This window comes from Maylandia zebra, linkage group LG15, assembly GCF_041146795.1.
Source record: "Maylandia zebra isolate NMK-2024a linkage group LG15, Mzebra_GT3a, whole genome shotgun sequence".
Lineage (NCBI taxonomy): Eukaryota > Metazoa > Chordata > Actinopteri > Cichliformes > Cichlidae > Maylandia > Maylandia zebra.
This window is the reverse complement of record NC_135181.1, coordinates 18,973,702-18,997,779: the sequence shown is the minus strand read 5'-3', so window position 1 is coordinate 18,997,779 and position 24,078 is coordinate 18,973,702. Positions and strand designations below refer to the sequence as shown.

General features: G+C 39.0%; 1 protein-coding gene and 1 long non-coding RNA gene across 6 annotated transcripts; both read right to left on the bottom strand.

Moving 5' to 3' along the window:
• Positions 1-1,532: 1,532 nt before the first annotated feature.
• Positions 1,533-14,165, bottom strand: LOC101478305 (microtubule-associated protein RP/EB family member 3). 5 transcript variants are annotated; one of them, XM_004550613.3, is made up of 9 exons: positions 14,060-14,165; positions 9,648-9,714; positions 7,775-7,902; positions 7,547-7,692; positions 6,850-7,009; positions 6,714-6,755; positions 5,116-5,246; positions 4,244-4,390; positions 1,533-3,047 (listed from the first exon to the last, which is right to left on the bottom strand). In XM_004550613.3, exons 3-9 carry the CDS (start codon positions 7,893-7,895, stop codon positions 2,979-2,981), a joined length of 816 nt encoding a protein of 271 aa, XP_004550670.3. In that variant the 5' UTR covers positions 7,896-7,902; positions 9,648-9,714; positions 14,060-14,165; the 3' UTR covers positions 1,533-2,978. The 5 variants fall into 5 exon arrangements, with proteins under 5 accessions (XP_004550670.3, XP_023007817.3, XP_023007818.3 ...); XM_023152049.3 differs by having other exon boundaries at positions 7,775-7,899; XM_023152050.3 differs by having other exon boundaries at positions 7,775-7,899; positions 13,934-14,141.
• Positions 14,166-16,499: 2,334 nt separating this feature from the next.
• Positions 16,500-22,179, bottom strand: LOC143412777 (uncharacterized). Its single transcript, XR_013093316.1, has 5 exons — positions 22,022-22,179; positions 20,570-20,766; positions 19,626-19,702; positions 18,153-18,261; positions 16,500-18,050 (listed from the first exon to the last, which is right to left on the bottom strand). It is a non-coding gene; the product is annotated as an uncharacterized LOC143412777 (long non-coding RNA).
• Positions 22,180-24,078: the final 1,899 nt, after the last annotated feature.

Genomic DNA, 24,078 nt, shown 5'->3' with positions numbered 1-24,078 from the left:
GATCTCTAAAGCATATTTAGAGCATCAGATATTCTAGATTTAGTCCAACTCACTGGTTCTACCTTCAAGTGTTACAATTATCTGTTTTGGATCATAATTGACAAAACAAATAATTTGTAAACAAATAATTTGTAGTCATCGCAGCCTCTAGAAAATTTGACGTTTCGCTTTGAAGATATATGGATTATAATAATATATGCCAATAGTTGAAATCCTAAATATGACACATAACTAATTCTATCATGAAGCTGCATGCTTTAAAAAATCCCACTCAAACTGTGATGTTTGAATCACTGCTTCTGTCCATTATTATCCATTCCTGGCTCAGCAAACAGGTAAAATTCAAAGGCTTATTTTCTATTTTGTGAACAGGAAGCTGAACATCAGGTACTCTACTGCTCAGCTTTGAATAAAAACATTCAGCTCATTTCCATTTGCCTGTGAAAAGTTCATTATCTCATCCTCTATGCTATCATCACTGATAACTGCCAGGTCCAATTAAACCATCAGCATGCTGCAGTTTTCTGTCTGGCTGCCATCTCTGTGGAACAGACGGTCAAGTACATCCTGCAGCGTCGCTTAGTGTTTGGCACAAACCTCCCAAATCCCTAGCAGACCTCCTCCACTCACTGTGAGTGGAAGCATAATCCTGAAACTGAGTGGACGTCTCAGTGTGTCTTGCTCTTTTGTAGGTCGGAAAACATCTCACTACTGATTCATAAATATTTTTCCATGTGTGAAAGCTTTCTTGGCAACATAGTGGCAGACCTATGCATTGTTGTTGAACTATGTCCAGTATGTGAGCCTGTAAATATTTGAGCAGGCCGTTCCCTCATTATTTCATCTCAGATTAAGCCGATAAAAGATCTGGAGTTGATTCAAACTGTTGAACTTTTCACTGTAACTTTCAATATGAGGTCCAAAGAGATATCAATGCAACTGACTGCTTGACTTCTACGGAGGTGCATGGAGGCAACATTTAGCAAACGTGTGCTGGGCCTGACTGTTGTGTGTGTGATGTGATCAGTATGCTGCTGATTTGCATAAGCAAAAATGATGTAAATAGAAAACGCTGCTCCTAATGAATAGAAAACAGGAACTACATGAGACTGTGGGGTCTCTGAGTAGTATACTTAACAGCCACGGTGTAGGACTGATCCTGCACAGGTCCTTCATCACGACAGCAGTCAGGCTGTACCATACCCAGACAGGAGAAATACTGTTTAAAAATGCATGTATATTGTTATCATTCCCACTGCGCTTTATGCACATATAAAAAAGTAAAATCTTGGTGTATTTTACTGTATGTAGTAACCATGTGTGCACAGTACAGTATTGTGGCTATTTTGTTTACTATTTCTCTTATTTATTTTTTTCTATTTTTGTTTTTTTTCTATTATGTCTCTAATTTACCTTTCTTCCTGTCCCTTGTGCTGCTGTAACAAGGAAATTTCTCCAGTGTGGGATTAAATAAAGTCTATATCTCTGTAAAAACACGGAAGCAGACAGCACACAGTGATGAGGTCTGTTACTTTTCTTGAAACTCATAGCTTTATTTCATTCCAGCAGTAAATCCAAATGATGCAAGTTTATCACACAGCTGCCATGGCAAGGTGAGAGAGGGTCTGATGTTCTCTTCTCTCAGACTGATCCAACTAATGGCAATCACACTCAGCCTGGCTGTCAATCACAAAAAACAAACCTTTAGTTCTATGGCAGCCATTGTGGTGTGTTAACGCTATGCGACTTATGAAAATTCAATTAAATACAACAACAGAAGAGTAGTGATAGCAGCTAAAATGTTTAACTCAATTAAAACGGTCAAACATTAGTATTTAGTAGTGTCCTCTATAGTCTTCTTTTTTACATTTGTTCATTGATAGAATTCAAAGCCTGACATTTAAATAAGTTTAAACTTATGCCTCTGACTTGGCCACTGAAGAATTCAATGCAAAGGAAACAAACAAAAAAAAACAAGTCTTTTTCAACAAATCTACAAAATATAAAATTGCATCTTTCTGTGTCGTTCTGGCTGTAGCCAGTCACTGCATGTTGGCATTTTGGATCATTTCAGTCAGCTTTTTTTGCTACATTTAGTGCAAGACCTTCAGTTTCTACAAACCCCATCTTGTGTTTTTTCAGAAACTGTTTAGAGCAGATTAAAAAATATAAATAAATAAAAACATAAATACATCTAATGGCTCCTAAACAAGCTGTCTGGACAGTTTCATGAGCAAACCCTTTGTGCTGGGACGACTTAATGAATAAAAACATATCTGTGATGCTTCACCTCAGAATGATTGCTTTTTTACGACATACATGTGAGCATTTCAGAGTCTGTGATATGTCTGTGGGCTAAACGTTCACATGTGTCATCGTGTGCAGCGTGCATGCTGCTCTCTGGATAGGCTTAACGCCTTTTTATAATCTCACTTTGAGCCACTTCCAGTCAAAATCTTCTAAAGCTGATCACATTATGTGGAAAACATTGTGTGGTTTCATGTATAAACTTTGCAGAGAACCCTGATCAATATGTGTCTGTGTGTGGTCAATCAGAGTGCATGATGGGAGAAAGTGACCTGACTCATCAGACAGATTCATAGCACTCCAGAGCTGTTTGTCATCTCACTGCTGTTAACTATAAACCTGCGACACACCAGCAGGATGAGAAGCCCCGCAGTACAGTTGTCCCATCAGGTTAGAACAAGTCGAGTAAGCCAAGCCAGGCTGCTGGGTCCGAGTCCAGACCGGTTCGGGTTAAGCGTCCTTTACTAGTAAGAGTTTGGAAAGGAAGTGAGGCTGTACAACAAACATGTTGTGAGATGGACAGCCATGGACAAGACAGGCGAAGTAAGGGGAGTTTGTAAAATGTAAACTAATTAGAGGGAAAACAAAAAGGGGCAAAAATGGCAATTAAGGTCAGATTAAAGGAAGGGAGGTGGAGGAGTGGTGACGGTGATAAAGAGGAGAGGAAGATTTCAGTACTCCTCGTGTTCTCCTCGTGCTCCTTCATCAATTTCATCATCTTCTGGTGGTGCAAATCCCTCCTGGAAAAGATAAGATCAGTGTTTCAGGCTTTACCAGCTGCAGGTCATCTTTCATAAGTTTTTTTGCTACATTTGTTCATAATCTCAGTATTTTTTAAAGATTTCCTCCTTGCACCAATACGTTAAAGCACATAGCTGTTCACTCAGATGTCTCTGTACCTCACTGAGGTGCTTTATTGCTTTACTGACAGGCTGATTTCTAATTTTGTGGTAATCTAACCAGATTTAGGTAAAGGCTGCAAAATGCTGTGATGGATTACAGAAAGTAGTAAAATGCAGCCATATCAAATAATAATCACGAGATACGTACGGCAGGTTCTCAGTACCAGCTGGAATATGGGATTTTCCTCGTGATATTACAAACACACTTTAAATAAATGTATAATTCATTTTTGAATCTTTCTGACATGGGTCTTGTACCATGGAAAGTACAACCATCACCCACCTCCACTCCCTCGCTGGTCTCCACTCATAATGCACCTAACAAAGAGTACCAGAGTACTCTTGAGTTTGTCCCAGCACCTCACCCCTCCTGCCTCACACTTGCTAGCTTTGGGGAGTGCTTGAAAAGCACTCACAGAGAACACAGAAGGTCTGTGATTTTATGCATCTTGTGGTTTAATTAGAGTCATTTTTGGAAGCAGTGACAAGCTGTCCTCTCTTGTGTCTTACTATTATTATGTCATAGAAGCAGCTATAGTTTCAGATGTGTCAAAGGTCTATGCTCAGCCACTGTTAGCATCGTACCACATGCCTGAATCCAAATGAACCGTGTCACAGTGATCAAAGGTAAACAAACTGGACTTTGCTCATGGCTCAGATCAGCCTAAAATGTTTAAAATTCCATAATCAGGAATTCAAGGAATTATAACTGGCTCATTACCTGAAAACATGTGCATGACTGCAAGCAGTGTGGAGCATGTAACTCTGAATGCAGGCTGGTGAACATTTGACTATTCAAATGTTCACCAGCCTGCAGATGACATAAATATGTGATGCCTTCGGTAAAGTCAGGGGATAAGGAATTAATCTGAATACTGTGGGAAATAAATGTTCTAACAACCAACAAACATATCGTCTGATTTCTTGTAATATCTCAAGAAATTTTATGAAAGCCTGAGACCAGTCCACCCCCCCAAATTCCTGGTCTGTGCTGTAATTGCTGAATGTAAGTACACATTTTGGCCTGTATTTACCTCTGTAGCATACAGGACGTCCATGATTTTGCTCAAAACTGGGTTGTTTTCTTTCTCCTGGCAGATTAGTTCAATGTCTCTCAGCTTCCCAAAGTAGAAGTCCCTCTCCTTCTCCAGCCCGTCTACGGTCACCTTCAGATCGAGCAACTATGACCAGAAACAACCGTGGGAAAAAAACGATGAGGGAGGCAGCTGAAACAACAATGTTGTTCAACAATAAAAACAAAGAAATAGAAGACACAAAAGAGAAGAAATTATATCATAACATGCTCACAAAGCTGCAGCGTTTTAAGGAAAAAAGCTACATATAAATTTTGTGTACTAATGTCCACAGTCAACTAACAGGATGTGAAGATTTGTTGAGCTGGTCACATTAGAACCTTTTCAGTGTTTTCAGCCTGACTTGTGTGAGTCAGAAAAACATTCCAAAGTTAAATTGTTGTACCACTCTTGCATTTTTCCCACCGACACAGTCCTGCTACAGAAACAAGGAACCAGCTCCAAGACTGGTTCCACTGCCAAAAAGGTGGCAGCACAAAATTTCTATGTCCAAAGATGAAACTATTGACATGTGTAGCTATGAGAGGGACACTGCAGAGTGACTTAAGAGATTTCCATCCAAAAGTACTCCTGGGTCTGTTAGTGACTCTGTGTCACAGAGCAGATCAGCAGAAATGTGGGCTGGTTCTTAAGGAGTAGTAATCAGAATCCAGCACCAGTACTCACACTGAAAAAAGAAATCTGGGAAGCTTCCAAACCACTACCAACTTCATTAATGCTGAAGGGTTTGAGTAATTATGCAGTTTTGATGTGAGCGCTGCACAGGACCTCTGTTACAGGGTTTTCTTGAAAAGTTATCAGGGCAGCGGTACCTGCTGGTTGAGCTCTATGAGCTCAGCGTCTCCTCCATTACGTGTCACAGGAGGGTTCCTGCGGGCTGATGCTATCTGCCTCTGCGGGGTGGGGACACTCTTTGGTGCTGTGGGAGATGTTCTCATGGGGCCTATGTGAAAGAAGCACATGTTTACATATCTATACATCTATTTAGTTCGTCAGCCCCTAAGTATGTCTGAGTATTTACAGCAAAATCCTTCTTGATGTAAGTTTACTAATCAAGAGCTATTTTGATAATATCTTGTTTGCTAAAAAATACGATAAGATCCTTTTAATTCCCCAGAAAGTTCTATTTTTACAAAACATCACATCTCTTAATGGCTCAATCCAGAGTGGTGTTTGTTCAGTAAATCTCATGAGAGCACTGAACACATACCATGCTAATTCACAACATTGACTGAGTAAACCAAAGAAAAGGAAACAGTACACATTTTTATTTTAGCGTGTGGACACCACAAACTGCCATGAAACTATATTGTGCATGCATCAGTGAAACAGCATGACTGGCTAATGTGTTTCCTGTTTCACCTGGTAATTGGTTCTTTGTGGGCAGGGCTGGGACATAATCCTCCCATTTGTATTCAGGATACTTTAAAGGCCACATGATGTTCCACTTTGACGTATATTACTGTCAGTTAGTACGCCTCTGTTTTTAATGCTGTGACTCACTACAAAATACCAAACCTCAGAGAACACGGGCTGCGCAGCTCTGATGTTTAACAGCTTTGAATCAGAATTCAAGTCCATACACTCACCTGCCACTTCATTAGGTATACCAGTTCAACTGCTCATTAATGCTAAAAAATAATGAGCCAATCATATGGAAGCAACTCAGTGCATTTAGGCATGTAGACTTCATCTACTGAAGTTTAAATTGAGATCCAAAGTGATGAAGAAAGATGATCTAAGTGACTTTGAACGTGACATGTTTGTTGGTGGCCAATGGGCTGTTATACCATTTTAGAACTACACATTTCAGAAACTGATCTACTGGAATTTTCCCTCACAACAATCTCTAGAGTTTACAGGAACTGGCCTTAAAAAAGGGCAAATACCGAGTCAGTGGCACTTCTCTGGATGAAAAGGCAGTGTTGATGTCCGATGTCACAGTGGAGAGAATGCCTAGTCATAGAACCTCGAGTCTACAGCAGCAGCAGAAGACCGCACTGGGTACCACTGCTGTCAGCTAAGAATAGGAAACAGAGCCTATTCACAGGACAATAACTTTACGAAAGCAGCATTTTTCAAAGATTGGAAAAATACTGCATTCAAGAAGCTTGACCTACAGTCTTAAATATTTCCTTAAAGTTTTTCATATTATTAATGCTGTACATGCAGAAGAAATACTAAAATTGTAATATGAGAGTCGAACTTAACTCATTCACTGCCAGCCATTTTCAAACGTATGCTTTCAATTGACGTCTATAGACGTCAATGGCAGTGAATGAGTTAATAGGAAGGAGCTGGCAGACAGATAATTAGAGCCCCTAGTGCTGCCCACAACCAGCCAGGATCGAGCACTCCATAAACTGAGTAACACACTGCACACACACATGCTGCATGGAGGGGATGTTACCTGAGCGAGTGGGTCTTTTAGGTTTATGATGAATAGGTTTACCTGGGTTAGAGGTGGGGATGTGGTAGCATGAAGATGTGAGAGAAGTAAAATGAAGGGTTTAGGTTCACGCACAGCTGACTATGTCGTGTTGTACCTGGATTAGGTGGAGGCGGCGTTCCTTCCTGGCCCTGCCGTGTGAGCAGAGGGTCGTATTCTTTCCCGTCATAGTTGGCATCAAAAAACTTCTTAAACCACTGAAGGAACTCAAAATTGTCCTGGAACTTCCCCTTCACCAATTTCTCCACCGGGATGATCTGAAATGTTTTTAAATAGCAGGAGAAAAACATTCTTGAAATGTCATAAAAGGGAATCTTGGGATTAGATACTCCAATAACTGTCATTTTGGGGTAACAGCAGCCATCTTTAAGATGATCTGCATGTTATCACCTTGCTTCCTTCTGTCAAGGTAAATGATCCTTAAAAAAAAAAAATCACATTCGTAATAATAGAATGACAACTTTAAAGACAACTTTATCTACAGTACAGTTAAAAACAATTTAGACTGTGCCACAGTACTTTAACTGTACTGACTTAAATAGTAAACAGAGTGGTTCTTATATACAACGTCACTCAAGCTGTTTTAGCTATGGTTTTTCTACTTAAACATTCGTACTCTGATGGATGCCTCTAAGAGCTTAGGGTTAGTCCAAGTTTGTGCAAGGTTATTTGGCATGTAGGCTAGAGCAGCAAGGGATGAGCCACTAATATAAACTACTTATAACTAATATAAAAGTACAGATATGACACCTCGGATAATAAGAACAAACAGCAGTTGGTTTCCCTGTTCCCACCTTGTCAACGGTCATTCTCTTGAACGCAGCCTGTAAGACCTTGAAATTGTGGATGTATTCATGTTCCAGTTTTGCGTTGAACTTGACTTTCTTCAGTAATATGCAGCCTGGAAACAGCATGTCCATGAACTGGCAGTAAGCTGCGCCTGAAAAAACAGAACAGGAGCACAAAGTCAAGAAAAACATTTATTTTAATTTGAAGCTTTTTCTCGAGAAGTGTGTGTTTACCTGTACACAGCTGCTCAATCTTTGTGTAGGTGAGCTGCAGAGAGTCGTTCACCCACGCCAACATGTCATGGCGACTCAGGTTCTCTATGGTCATAGAGGTGGAGTAGACATTCACCGCCATCCTCCTGCTAGGCACCCACAAACACGCAAGCACATGTAAAGATATTAACATCAGTGTAACATCTGAAGGCTCCAGACAATCTTTTTTCACTGACACATAAGTCTGATTAATCTATGAAAATGTGTTTATATCTATATAAAGTAAAAGTAAGCAACTCCACATAATGAAGAATATGTGTATCCAGGAGCGTGGCAAAAAGGAGCGTATTAAATGACAGAGAATTCATGATCTTTTTTATTTTATTTACCATCCATCCATCCATCCATCTTCATCCGCTTTATCCGGAGCCGGGTCGCGGGGGCAGCAGCCTAAGCAAAGAGGCCCAGACCTCCCTCTCCCCAGCCACCTCCTCCAGCTTATCCGGGGGAATACCAAGGCGTTCCCAGGCCAGCCGAGAGATATAATCTCTCCAGCGTGTCCTGGGTCTGCCCCGGGGCCTCCTCCCGGTGGGACATGCCTGGAACACCTCACCCAGGAGGCGCCCAGGGGGCATCCTTGTCAGATGCCCGAACCACCTCAGCTGGCTCCTTTCGATGTGGAGCAGCAGCTGCTCTACTCTGAGCCCCTCCCGGATGGCCGAACTTCTCACCCTATCTCTAAGGGAGAGGCCAGCCACCCTTCGGAGGAAGCTCATTTCCGCCGCTTGTATCCGCGATCTCGTTCTTTCGGTCACTACCCACAGCTCGTGGCCATAGGTGAGGGTAGGGACGTAGATCGACCGGTAAATTGAGAGCTTCGCTTTTACACTCAGCTCCCTCTTCACCACGACGGACCGGTGCAGCGTCCGCATTACTGCAGCCGCAGCCCCAATCCGTCTGTCGATCTCCGGCTCCCTTCTCCCATCACTCGCGAACAAGACCCCGAGATACTTGAACTCCTCCACTTGGGGCAGGAACTCATCCCCGACCCGGAGTGGGCACTCCACCCTTTTCCGGCTGAGAACCATGGCCTCAGATTTGGAGGTGCTGATCCTCATTCCCGCTGCTTCACACTCGGCTGCGAACCGTTCCAGTGCGAGCTGGAGGCCCTCACCCGATGAAGCCAACAGAACCACATCATCTGCAAAAATCAGAGATGAGATTCTGAGGCCACCGAAGCGAAAGCCCTCCGCCAATTGGCTGCGCCTAGAAATCCTGTCCATAAAAATTATGAACAGAACCGGAGACAAAGGGCAGCCCTGGCGGAGCCCATCACCCACCAGGAACGAGTCCGACTTATTGCCGGCAATGCGAACCAAGCTCTTGCAACGGTTGTATAGGGATCGAATGGCCCGTAGCAATGGGCCAGACACCCCATACTCCCGCAACACCTCCCACAGGACACCCCGAGGGACACGGTCGAATGCCTTCTCCAAGTCCACAAAACACATGTAGACTGGTTGGGCAAACTCCCATGCACCCTCAAGTATCCTGGAGAGGATAAAGAGCTGGTCCAGTGTTCCGCGACCAGGACGAAAACCGCATTGTTCCTCCTGTATCCGAGGTTCGACTAGCGGACGAACTCTCCTTTCCAGCACCCTGGCATAGACTTTCCCAGGGAGGCTGAGGAGTGTGATCCCCCTGTAGTTGGAACACACCCTCCGGTCCCCCTTCTTAAAGATGGGGACCACCACCCCGGTTTATTTACCTTTTTTTTTAAATCACCATTTGGTAATTTTGAATAACCTATTACATCTTTATCTTCATGTTTTATTACGTTTATTTAAGTTTGCATGCTTTGTAATAAAACATATGGGAACACACATTTACTCACCTGTGCTGGGTGTGTGTTGGAGCGTACTGCTGAGAACTGGGTTGTGCTTGACCACTTATACAAAGACCTAGAGACAGAAACCGGAATCATGTTCAGTATCAGCCCGGTTACAGTTTATACTTCACATAAGGTAATCATCTACTCAAAAGTGCTAATTTAACTGTCTGGGGACATGTTTACATAAGTAAGTTTTAGAATTATGTTGAAACACTGAAATTGACCAAGTCACAATGATTTAACCCTTTAAAGAAAATTCAAAACCAACAAAATATGGCAACATTAAGGTCTTTAGTTCAAGCTGACCAAATATGAAATACGTGATGTGATTAAATCTGTGTGCTGATTTCTACTAAAACACTGAGAAATTCAAACTGGCTGACTTCTTGCTGAGTTTAGGGCACAGCTCCTAGATCCGTTTTTTTACATCTTCGGATATTTGAGGTGTTTACATAATTTCATAAACATATGTGAAACACTGTGGTGTGGCTACTTTATTAAAATGCTGTAAGTGAAGCTACATTTTGCACCCCAAACATGGCAGACTCAGTACTGACGTAAATATGTGGAAATTTCTGAGGTCTCAAACAAATAATCAGTGAAATTTCAATAAGAACATCTTAAACAATAAAAACTAAACATAAAGTAGAGTAAACTCTTAATAGAAACTGACTGAAACCAAACTGAATGCAAAACAAGAAAATACATAAACTGCAAACCATAAAAATAGGTCATGGAGGTTTACCCCTCGCCAGGGTTACAGAGGGACATGCCACAGAAAACCTGAGGCCGGGCCTCTAATCTCTGCCCAGTTAATCCTGTTAGCCCAGGTTCAACATGCTGTGCCCATCGCAGTTCAGACCGCCTGTAGGTGCGTCAGACAAACATAAAAACCAACCCAGCAGGGACGCATCACACTGACAGGTGAGATAAGGAAAAATCCAACAATACCACAGCATTTCCTGTGAGCTGATGTCCTCCAAAATAAACACAATACAGGATGTTGTGCTGAACAATCACTTCCTGACTGCAGGAAATACTGCCAAATATTCCAGTATTTCAGTGTCTGAACACAGAGTCCTCACATAAAATACTACAGTTCAACTACTCTGTGAACTCCAAGCAGTTAAATAATGAAGTCTGCTCTATGACTTTTTCAACCACCCATGATGCAAAGCTGACAGTTATTCAAACAACTTTCAGGTCAATGCGACTGTTCAGGCAAATTATTCAAGAGTGACACGGTACTACAACAACTCACAACTGTATTTATTTCTTATCAGCACAGCAAAAATAACACCCAAGCTGGCCACAAGTTTCAGGTCATATAAGGACACGGATTGTCATGGATTTTCAACTTAGTAGGTTTTTAGAACCTTTTTTCTGGATCAGACTGGTAGGTGATGACAACGTGCAGTGATGTGAAAAAGAAAGTTTTCTCAGGAGTCCTGTGAAAAACTAAATACACTCAGTGATTCAATAGTCTGTAGGACTACTTTAAGCACTTGAAGTAGCTGTTTTCTGTCTGACTTTATCAGTCTCTTACATTGCTGTAGAGGTATTCTGGCCAAGTCTTCTTTACAACATTGCTTTGGTACATTGAGGTTTGTAGGCATTCATCTATACGCAGTTCTCTTAGATCCAACCACAGCATTTCAATCAGGTTTGCGTGTGGACTTTGATCCACTGATTGATTCTTTTCAATCAGTGATTCTTTTCTTTTTAAGCCAAGCAAATTTATAATATATTTCTACCTAATCCATCCTTAATTCCAGGGAAGATACTAACTACGCTACTTTTGTTCTTACATTAAACTTATGCTGTGTCACTGCTAATACAGCAAAATGCTGCTGTTGTTGGCACCTTGTTTCAGTAGATTCACACTTCAGATTAGGTAATGTGTCATCAATGACAGTAGTTCATTGGAAAAGAAGGAAAGAAAATTATCTTCATTTACTAACACGTATAAATGCTGCTACTTGCAAGCTACAAGCATTAATAACACATTGTTTCGATTTATTTTATACCACCAGAAATATCAATATCACAAGTTTTTTTAAACTATGGTGACATAACCTTGAGCCGTTGTCACACATCCCTAATACACAGGTACTATATATTCAGGATATACGGTGTGGAAATGAAGGCAACATAAAACAAATATCCAGAAATCTCCAGAGAAATGTCCAAGTCAAACCAAAAAAAAAAAAATAATCTGACAACTCCCTTCTATTATAATTCTAATTTCAAACACCATCCACACATAACAGCCAACTGTTTCTGGAATTATTTCACTTGTTGAAGTCAAATATAAATTTGGGTCTTCTTTTAAATGTTATTAGCATTTTATGTTGATAGGAACACACTTTGATAACCTTCAGATTAAATGAAAAACCATCAAAATGTGAGTACAGACTGAATGATAAATAAAGTGATGTAACATTATTCAGCTCCTGATTGTGTTTTGCTTTGTGTAATGTTAGTTTTAGAGACTCTCTACAATATAGACAAAAGAAATATGTTCATAAAAAGTGTAACCGGACCAATGAATTTGACCCAGCAGCACTGAAACACTGTAATATAATAATAAATAATAATTTTAGAAGATAATTTTAATCAAAGCTCTGCAACTGAACAGTCTTCATTATTGAACATGATAGCTGCTCATGATCATGATGACAAACAAACCACATCAATAATTATAAAAGACACTTTTGTTTTTCAGAGTAAAAACTGTCAAAAAAGATAACAGATTGAACATGTTAGTATACTAATCAATGACCCTTTTTCATCCAGCAACAAGCCCTAATAATCAACAACAAATAAAATAAAAAACAACAACTATAATTTACAGATTTTTAAAAAGGCAATTTTTGAGTCTTAAAAAAAATTGGTTCTATAATACCTTTCATACATGTGACAAGATCTCCAACACTACTGACTGAAATGCAGCCCAAACGTGACAGAGCCTCCACCATGTTGTACAGATGGCTGTAGACACTCCTTGTTGTACCTCTCTCCTCATTCTCTTTTGTAAATATTGATCATGATTTGAAACACAAATTCCTAATTTGGACTCATCACTACATGCGACCTACTGACACTAATTTTCGGTCCTGTTCTTGTGTAAGTTGGGATATCTCAGCATTTTCTCTCAGGTCCTGTGTTAGGTCTTTACTGTATTTTTTCCTGTTTCTTAAAAATGCTGTTCATCTGCTGTAGATAATTTTATAGGCCTATCACTTCTACTTTATCTTCCACTAATCAACTGTACTCTGATTTTCCTTTTAAAAAGCACACTGTGCACACCATGGTGAGATATGTCAAGTTTTAAGCAAGGGAATCACCTTGCTGGTTCAAAAATACTATTTATGCATATGTTATATTTGGTACTTTACACAGCTCCAACTAAAGACATGATGTGTGCCAGTAAAAACTTGCTTGGTTTGTCCTGATACATTTTCAGATTTATTGTAAAAAATCGTTGGCTGACACAGCTGTCCTCTCTTTTTTTTTTTTTTATTAATAGAACTCACACATTTAATTTAAAGCTTAAATTAGCAAATATTTTTCTATTATACATTTATAGGGTTAATTATGAAGCTACTAATAAATCATGCTGATAGACTGACCTATAAAGTGATAGTATTTTTCTTTTTTTTGGTAAAGTCTGACGTACTGTCGGGAAATAAACAAGAGTAAATAAATAAATAACAGAGAATACAATTTACTAATTAAAAGAAGATGTACTAGTTAAAATTGACTGAAAAAACTTCAGACTTACAGGACACTTCTGCTTAGTTTGAAATAATATCATATTGGAGCGGTTATAAAGAGCTCTTTGTCAAAAGGTTTTTAATCAGATAAGGGGCTCAATCTGATAAAAACTGTATTTCTTTATCAGCAGAGGTAATTTTGCATTTTATAGTTTGATCTAAGCAGGCTATGAAAAGTTTGGTAATGCAATAGTTTATAAACCATGGTTTGTTGGACAGTTAAGGGCTGAACTTCGTTCACGGCTCGGTGTTTTGACAGTTGACGTTACAGTCGTTTCAGCGCTGCTCAGACCGATCAGCTAGCTCCCGGCTAACTACTCGCCCCCCGCAGGTTGTGGTGGGGTTCCGTGGGTGTTTGGCTACTGTTGTTTTAAATAAGCAGTTTTTCCAGCTTATTTTATTTCCCTACACTTGTATCCGCTAACTTTAACACACCCGAGCGTAACTGAAAACGCGACTTTTACAGGCTAACGTTACCCCCCTCTGGAGGCCTTTTCGATAATACATACGCACCTTACCAGCCAACGACTGGCTGTCACCTACGGGACGATTGGAGTCTTTTTCCCGTGATAAAGTGGTTTAGACAGCACGGACTGGGCCGTGCGGAGGGCCGTTTTTAATAAAGTTCTTGTTACTCACTGAAGCTACCGCCGTCTCTCTCTCCGCCGTCCCGCTGCTTCTGCTGATGGGCTTTCCGTTGCTATAACCCCGACTGTCGCCCAAGCAAGTTGCGCGAGATTGCGACCCACTAAGCCACCGGCAATGCGCATGCGCGATCCAGTGTCTACATTTTTACAGGAGTTTCAGTGAAACTGTGTCCACTGAGCGGCCATGATGGAGACGGACTCTAGCAGCTTGACTGCGACAGTATTTTTTTCTGGAAGAAGCGCTCACTGTGGCATTTAAACATTGTATTCACCCTGTTGAACTACAGTCTAAGTGGGTCTGAACTATGTAAACACATAAGAATTTCACTAGTTCGAGGATAAGAGAGATCAATTTAAACCTTATGCCTATTAAACTGACTTCTTAGAAAGAGCTGGATAGGATAGAAACTATAAGATGTTAATTTCGTTCTGATTCATCCTGTACATGCCCAATTCAGTTACTCTATCACATGTGAAAAATTAGCACCTTTTGACAAACACAGACAATTTAAGGAAAAAAGTAACAGACCTCTCTGTGTTGAATCATATCTGTTATTAATCTCTGTCTCTCTTCCACAGCATGTCTTTATCCTGTTTTCCTTCAGATGGCCGCCTCTCCCTGAGCCTGGTTCGGCTGGAGGTTTCTTCCTGTTAAAAGGGAGTTTTTCCTTCCCACTGTCGCCAAAGTGCTTGGTCATAGGGGGTCATATGATTGTTGGGTTTTTCTCTGTATCTACTGTACAATATAAAGCGCCTTGAGGTGGCTTTTGTTGTGATTTGGAGCTATATAAATAAAATTGAATTGAATTGAAATTGAATTGAATAGTCGAAAGGTCTTCACAAAGAATTAACAGAATACCTGATGAGTACGATGAGGGTTGCAGATGCATTTTATTGACTATGACCATGTGAGGTAAGCCAATAGGAATTGATAGAGGATAAGGTAGGGAAAAGTTAGAAATTTGTGATGGTGGCCATTTAAAATATAGTATAGCAGAAATACTAACATTTTTTGTGATTAAAATTACAGGTAAAAGAACTGGCATATCAGCTTGCAGTGAAACATGGATGTAAATATCCAAAGTCATTGGACAAATCCTTGAGGACTGGGCCAGAAAGTTTCTCAGTAGGAAGTATAGTGGAAATAAATCAGGATGGATGCAAGAAACAGAGTTCCTCATCTATAGTTGAAGCACTTTGCAAACCACACCAAAGTCAGCCTTAAAGAAAGTGATTCTTCCCATGGATAACCACAGTTCACACCTGCCAACTGCAGCCATTGACTTCTGCAAGAGCAATGGAATTGCGATGCTTACATTCCCCCAGAAGCTTGGGTTAAGTGCCTGACCTGTACTCTGTGGGCTCGTGAGGCCTGCACTCAAAGGGTGCCATACATCTGTCATCACTGTGATTCTGATAGTGATTAAAAACTTGACACAAACACATACAGTGCAGTTGATGAAGCTGGTGCACAACTACATTTTTTCAGCTTCATTATAATGTTCAGATATTAGCTGTAGCTACATCAGTTCTTATAAGTGCATTCAGGTGTAGAATAAAAAAGATTACATGATTACATAACCCAGACCATGGGGTTGATTGTCACATTTCTCTCTTTGTGTTTGAGACCATACCATGCAATTAGTAACTGCGTTGCAGAAAAAAATAGCTCTACTATTTCATAGAGACATGTAAAAACTTTGCATTGCATTTTGAATCCACTACCTTAAAAGAGCTCAAAGCTACAGCCAAAAATGTCAGGAATGTTACAACTATCCCCGGTCTCCCCTACTTCAAGGGTAGTTTTCCATCTAAAAATCTCTGTTTTCTGCATTATCCGCTTGCTTATTACCCACCAGTCTACTGTTATGTACAGCCCTGTCGGCCTCTGTTTTGTTGTTGTTATCTTTTTTTTAAATTTTAAATTTTTACTGACTTACAATAAGAAAGACTCATTTCTGCTGTTCAATACTGAAGAAATTTAAACTTTTTAAAATCATGTGAAATTGCAAAATGCTTAGCTGTGTCTCTAATTAAGATTCTGTAACTTTGATGCGCTTCACTTCAGCAGCATCAGGTAATGTTCATATGTTGATTCATGGTTTTCTTCCATATTTGTTCTATTGCAGAATATTTTTAAAGGTGATTATCTGCTATAAAAAGCCAGGCCAGGAAAATCTCCTTCGTGCTTTTTTGTGTTTTATGCTCAGTTAATTTGACAAAAAGGCATCTGCTGTGACGCATACACCTCTGATAGTCTCACAAGTGTCAGCTTTCTTTTCATAGATATAACAATATGGATATGTACTGATAAATGATCAGAATTATAATATTTCTGACAGGCTGAGGGAAAATTTCCCCGATTCAAATTGAATTGAACCTTGTGAATTGGAATTGAGCTGATTCTAGAAATCAGTGACAATACCCAGCCCTAGTTTTAAATCCTTTATTGCCAGTTTACAGACCATGAATGGAGTTCAGAGAAAACAAAAAAACAAAACAAAACTACAGAGAAAAAGAAACCACAGTATAGATGAAACCTGACAAAAATAACTTATTCCAGTATGCCAACACCAGAAAAACACAAATCAAAAAATTAGTCATTTAAAAACTATTTCTGTTGATGCATTAAATAGTGAAAAGAAAAAAAACATGAGTCATAGCATTAACAAGGAGATACTCAGAAAGTGATTGTCATAACCTAAGCTAACATCAAAATGCTCAGCAAACTATAACTCAAACATACATCCTGACAAAAGCAACTTGAAAACCAAGGTGTGTGTGGTCAGCAATGGATGACACAGAGGCCTCAGTCCTACAATTGAGAGAGCACTAATGAAAGAACAAAATGACCCAGATCCCCTGAGACAGAACATTACCTGATCATACCAAAACAGTTTTTTTTATTTTCTTGCAGATGTCTGACCAGGAAACATGCTGGTTCAGTATTATAACTCCTAAGAATTTGATGTGATTAAATTGATTCACATTCAATTGCAATGTGGATCTGAGAAGTTGATGAATATCAGATATCTTCTGGTTGAATTTGGGGAAAATATTTCTTTATGTTTTTGAACTTATCTAAAATCTTTTTGCGTAAGCTCTTTGCTTTTTTTGTGTCACTTTCTTTATTTTCTTTTACTATAGTTGAATCCCTTTTTACATCATCTCTTTCCTTTATTGAATATATTAAATCTTCATCCCACCACCAGGGTTTAGGATCCCTAATGGTTATTCTTTGGGGTACTTTTATTTTTTCTACATCAACAATAACAAGATTATGATCACTACAGCCTGTGACAACTGACCATGGTGAGTCATAAAGCTCTGGAATATTTGTGTAGATGTGATCAATACAGTTTTCTAACCTGGTGGGACAGTTTACAACCTGTTTTAAACCACACCTTTTAGAAAAAGACTCAATGTTGTTTCTATCTTTTTCTAAGTACCAATTCATGTTAAAGTCACCCAGCAGGAAAATGTGTCTTCCTGTTCGGTCTTTCTCTGATATCTTGATACCTTCAAGATATTTATAATCAGATTTTTCTGATATGTAACAACATCCTATGAAAACTGGTTTGGTATGTGGCAGGTTAATGACAGCCCAGATCAGATCTATATTAGGCAGATTTGAAACAAACTGTTTCTTAATGTGTTTGCTAATGTGATCTTGAACATAGAGAGCTACACCACCCCGATCCCTTTTTCCTTTGTTTTTCTTTTTTCCATCCTTTCTGTACAACTTGTAATTATCTATTTTTAGTTCAGAGTTTCTAACAGTTGTGCCTAAATGAGTTTCAGTGAGAGCTAGCACGTGTATTTTATAACGTGTTAAAAAGAGGTGAATGTCAGGAATCTTATGTCTAAGGCTGCATATGTTCAGATGAGCCATGCGCAAGTTTTCAGTTGTGGGATCCAAATCAGCCATGTTCCTCTCCTGTTATCAGGCCTGATTATCTGTGTTGTCCTGGTCAACACTCAGTCTGCAAGACAAACACAGCACAGTTATTATAACAATGAACTGAAACAAGTTTACAGCTGTGGGACTTAAATTGGCCATGGCTTAAACAGACAGATAGAAGCACCTCTGAGGTCTTGGTTTGTCCTCTTAAGCAGATGATTCAGAGCTTTCCTCTTCCTCAACTGTTGATGGGCCTGATTGCCTGTGTTGTCCACTCCTGATCAATGCTCTGTCTGCAACACACACACAGCACAGTTATTACAACAAAGCACTGAAACATTGTTAGATGAATTCACGTAATCTAAATCATGATAAATCATCACCTAAGATCCAGAGAACCCAGGTGATCAAATATATATTAAGTAATTGTCATCAGAAGTTTATATACACTCATCATGGGCATGAATGTCATGGTAATTTGGGGATTTTAATGACTTCTTTCATCTGTTTGATTCCAGGGTGGAATGATTGTACAGCATGGATCTTTAATGACTTGGAAAAACAATAATTGGGTGCAATGGGTACAAGTTTGAATTTATTTTGGATGTAGATCTGGGCGTAGAGCTCCCTGAACACCAAAGTTATTATAGTTAACTAAAACGAAAATATAATCTAAAACTTGATGTAAAAAAGATTATTGTTAGTAAAAGTTAGTCTGGTAAAAAAAAAAAAAAAATCCAATAAAATCATATCATATCATATCATATTGCTGAGTAATTGATCAACTTGTTTATTAACACTGTGGATGTCTACAACACTAAGTCAACTGCTTTCAAAAGGTTTATGGTTTTTATTGTAATACATTTACAGATTTTCCTAAAGCTGGCCTCTGACAGATGACCTCCACACAATAATAAAAGATACAAATATTAATTGAAAAGTGCAAAACTAAAACTAAACTGAAACATTTTCAAACTAAGTGAAGTGAACTAAATTAAAACCAAAAACTTGAAATGTAAAAAAAACTAATTGGAAAATATAAAACTATGATAATGCTGCTGGATACCTTCCTTGCCCTAATGTCTGCTAAAGGTCTTCTTTTGATTTGTCAGCTTAGTTAAAGTTTGTTCTCAGCCAAACTAGTGGCTTATTTTATAATCTGACTGACAGTAAACTAACCTGAAGGTAGTGTTGATGTTCAGAGACTCTAACTTGATGCTTGCCTTTTAGGTGTGGAGCTATGGTTTTTATTGTAATACATTTACTGATTTTCCTAAAACTGCCCTCTGACAGATGACCTCCACACAATAATAAAAGATACAAAAACTTTATTGAAAAGACTAAAACTAACACTGAGACATTTTCAAACCATCCCTCATCTCATCAGGAGCATGCCATTATGTCCGCTAAAGGTGTTCTTTTGATTTGTCCCTCATGTTTAAGTTTGTTTTGAGTCAAACTAGTAAATGGTAAATGGCCTGTATTTGTATAGCGCTTTACTAGTCCGTAAGGACCCCAAAGCGCTTTACACATTCAGTCATCTACCCATTCACACACACATTCACACACTGGTGATGGCAAGCTACATTGTAGTCACAGCTACCCTGGGGCGCACTGAGAGTGGTTCATTTTATAATCTGACTGACAGTAAACTCACCTGAAGGTTGTGTCGATGTTCAGAGACTAACTTGAAGCTTGTCTTTTAGCTCTGGAGCTTCTATCGGTTCAGTTTACCTGGAGGTTAGAAATATTCTGGTTATTTGGAGTCACATGTGGTGTATAGATGTAAATATGTACTATGCTGTTTTGTCACAGAGGAGAGTCATTGAGAAGCAATGAAGCTGTGATGTTATCTCTGAAAAAGTGTTTTGAGTTGTTGGTGATTCTTGTAGAGATAGAAATAACCCCACTTATTTAGGCTTAAATAAAATATAGAATCATAGACTGATATTATATATATTTATATATTATATATAATATATCTTCTGATGGTTCATTGTATATGTAAATGTCATTTAACAAGAGCTGAGCTGGAGTGGAAGAAAGATAGGCTTGTGGTGTCTTTTGATGCTACTAAAGACTCTTTTGTTAGCCCATAACAGTGCAATGAATGGAGAAGTAAGAATTTATTTCTGACACAGTCCTTGTCATACAAGAAATTTAAAGTGCAATTTAACATGTGTATTTTTAATGGATTTTTTTTTTTTCAGCTTACTTTTCTATTGTTACTTCAAAAACCAAGCAGCTAGAATCAATCACATGACAATGAGTCAACTAAATGTTCAAGCGAGCTATTGCAGCGCAGGAATAATAGCAGTGGCTACATTCCTCTGAATGGAAAGCAGCCATTTGGCTTAGTTGTTCTTGCAACCCTCCCTTTGATCTCTTCATTCATCAGTACTTTCTTTTTATTTATTTGCACCTTGCATAAAGTCAGTTACCTGTAAGGATTAATAAAGTTTTTGCAATCTGATACATGTATCAGCTCGTGCAGATGTAGAAAGACTTGTGGAAATGTGTCAAAGGGTTAAGGACATAGCTTCAGTCTACATTAGGCCAAACAGTAACCATTACATTGTGGACATGAGAATCTTTACTTACTCAGTGATGTTTGTTCTACAGGTTCTGAACTGCAGATGCGCAGCTCTCTGCTGTGTTGCTTGCTCAGACTCGTCACAGTCCCCAAAGTCGGAGATCACAGTTAAGATAGGCAGAGAGTGCTCCTGTGACTCTGAGCTGGCTGGCTGGATGGATGGATGGATGGATGGATGGATGGATGGATGGATGTGTTTGCCAGGCTGAAAAGCATGGAGGGTTTGGATTAAAAAGTCCATTTGTGAGAACAGAAGTTTGACACCAAAGGTAATCAATGCCAGAAAGACCACAGACATACAATCAAAGTATCAAATTCTGAACTATAAAAAGTTATTATTTATCAAGAACAGTGCAGTCAACAAAAAGACTAATGTGGTACTAGGAATAATAAAATAACGCTGTGCGAGTGATAAAAAGAATAATAGTGATACAGGGAGTAATGTAAACTGAGAGTAGACATGAGCCTCAGTGAATCATGTGACTTTCAATCTACTGTTTTACATTAAAAAATAATTTTAAAAAATCTGTTTTAAAATAAATTGCTTCTTCAGTTTTTCTTTAAAATGATGACAATTAGAGAAAAATCCAAAGAGGTTGTGTGTCTGACATTTGAACTTTAGAAGACACGAGAAGCTTTAAGAATTTTATCCTGAAATGGTGCCAAAGAGATCGGTTGTCCTCGCTCTGTGTTATTTCTGAATCTGCTACAGGGCATCTTTATATATTCTATCAACTGACTGCAAGGTGATGACACCACTGCTGATATGATGGCAAAATGCAGTTTATCAAGTTTACATATAACAAACTGATGTGCAAACACCTCCCAAAAAGGAAAGGTATGTCTGACGTTCAAACTTTAGAAAACACGACAGACTTCGAGAACATGCTGCCCAGCATGACACAGCAATCTGCCTTACTCAACACTTTGTTATGTACAGCAATTTGCACCACGCACAAATTTGCCTACAGTATTACACTGAGTAACTGAGCAGATTGCTGTGTCATACTAGGGCGGCATGTTCTCGAAGCCTCTCTTGTTTTCTAAAGCTTGAACACCAGACGTACCTTTTCCTTTCCATGGCACAGATTTGTGCAATGACACAAAACTAAATTCTAAATGTATCCAAATAACCTTTTCTTCTTCACTCATCCAGTCATTGACAAGCTAGATAAAAAAACTAAACTACATTTGATTAGAAGGATTTAAAGGCCCAACAGCCCCAAAAGCTGTTCATTACAACATGTAAGGTACCAAGATTTACAAAAGGTATACTGACGCCTTTGATAGCTTTGATACTCTGTTCATGATGAACCTTTAAGGCAACAACATGATTCTGATTTCAGGACTTTTACTTCTATAAATGTTCTCACAGTGAATGATTACAATCCAACACTTCTTCACAGTCAAAAATCAGTAATTCTACTTATAAAACAAATGTTTTGATAGTTTTGACTCACCAGTCGAATTAACTTCACCTAAAAATGGCACAAAGGAGATTGGACGTCCTGTCTTGGGTGCGTCTGTATTGTATCTGACTCAACTACACGGCATCTTTATGTAGTTTGTCAGGTTTACATATGACGTAGTTTGACGTACAAACGCCTCCCAAATTGAAAAGTGTGTCTGACGTTTGAGCTTTAGAAAACACAAGAAGCTTCGAGAACATGGCACCAAGAATCAGAGTATTTCCAAGTCCAAAATCAATACATCTACACAGAAATAAAACAAATATTTTGCCTTTTCATGAGTCTTCACCAGTTGAACAAAATTTACCTAAAAATGGTGTGAAGGAGATAGGATGTCCTGGCTCAGGTAAGTCTGTGTTGTATCTGACTCAGTCATGTCAGTGTTGTTAAAATGGCAGAAAACAATACAGAAAGACATACTGGGGAGAGTGGGGTGAGTTGTGTCAGCTTTTAACTTAAAGTGACTTTAATGGGAGGCCATGACAGTAATGCTCCCAACTAAAATATATAAATATATATCAGGATGTCGTGCATCCCTGGGAACAATCACTTTGGATTTGAAATATAGTTTTTAAGAAATATTGCTTTCTGAAAAAAGTGGTCTTGTGGCACAACTTGCCCCTAGTGTGTAAGTTGTGCCTTTGGAGAGAATACACTGGGTTAATTGTGCCACTGATTATTAAAGCAAAACAGTATATTTTTAAATCAGAAACTGTAATGCTATATAAAAGCTAGACAAATTTAACACCAAACTACTCATCCAAGGTTTATTTAAAGTTATTTTACAACGTCAAACGTCAAAGACCAATTTTATAAAAGCCAGTTCTGACATTAAAAGTCCCTTTTCTTAAACAAGGCCTAGCACCGCATGAACTTGTTGATTTTCCCCACTGCTCCCTTCTGGCTGTACCACCAAGTTTTGTGGTGTGGGTAGTTATTTCTTTATGTGCATCTTCTCTTGGGATGTCGCTGTCATCATTTTCTTTGAGAGTGAAGATGGGCTTTCCATTCACAGGCCTATTACTACATCACCTTAAAAACTTTGCACCAGTGTCAGCACCATCAACCTTCTCAACCAATCCAACGTAGCTGTAGGATTTGGTTTTGCCTGCAAACTTCACAAAGATAATCACACTTACTTTCAGATTTACATATGTCAAGCTATATGCTCTAATTGAGTACTCAACTTTGCTTCTCTGTGAACTATCAGCAATTTTATAACTGATAATTAGCATTTCCTGGGGAAATAATTATTAATGTTCCGTATTACTTTTTCTTAATAAATGCACACTTAACCCAACCTGCTTTTGCACCTGATATCCCTGCTAGCTGGATCAAAATGTCATTTCGTTGTGCATATTCAAATACCATGAACTAAAAACCAAATATTCCTAATACTTCTCTGTTTTAAAATTCTGAGCCATTGTTGGATGCGTGGATGATGTTAAGTTCTAGAAGAATACAACTCGTGTAATCATTGGACAAGTTTTAAATCCTTTATTGCCAGTTTACAGACCATGAATGGAGTTCAGAGAAAACAAAAAAACAAAACAAAACTACAGAGAAAAAGAAACCACAGTTTAGCTGAAACCTGAAAAAAATAACTTTTACAAACCCAAGTATGCCAACTAGAGATGGACCGATCCGATATTACGTATCGGTATCGGTCCGATACTGACCTAAATTACTGGATCGGATATCGGCGAGAAATAAAAAATGTAATCCGATCCATTAAATATCAAAAAAGCACCTCACAAAACTTGCGACATGGCGTAACTCGTCTCATAACCGTAGCACGTCGGAGCAGTGTGGTCACGTGATACAGCGGCTGTGTGTATTTGTAGTCTCGCTACCAAACCAGCATTTCATCTCCGAGGAAGTTATCCCAGAGAGAAGTAAAGCAAGTGTGTAAGTTCCTCTCTGAATGTTTGTAAAGCATTCCCACGTTAAGCTTAACAACTGATATATGGAGCGACTGCCTCTCTCTCTCTCTCTCTGTCTCTGTCTCTCTCTCTCTCCTGCCGCTACTTCATGAAACTGCTTAATGA

Coding starts and splice junctions, on each gene's coding strand:
- LOC101478305 (XM_004550613.3), bottom strand. CDS start 7,895: ATGGCGGTGAATGTCTACTCCACCTCTATGACCATAGAGAACCTGAGT. Junction 6,756..6,849: donor GCCGCCTCCACCTAATCCAG/GTACAACACGAC, acceptor CCTCTAACCCAG/GTAAACCTATTCATCATAAA. Junction 5,247..6,713: donor TAAAAGACCCACTCGCTCAG/GTAACATCCCCT, acceptor TCTTTCACATAG/GCCCCATGAGAACATCTCCC.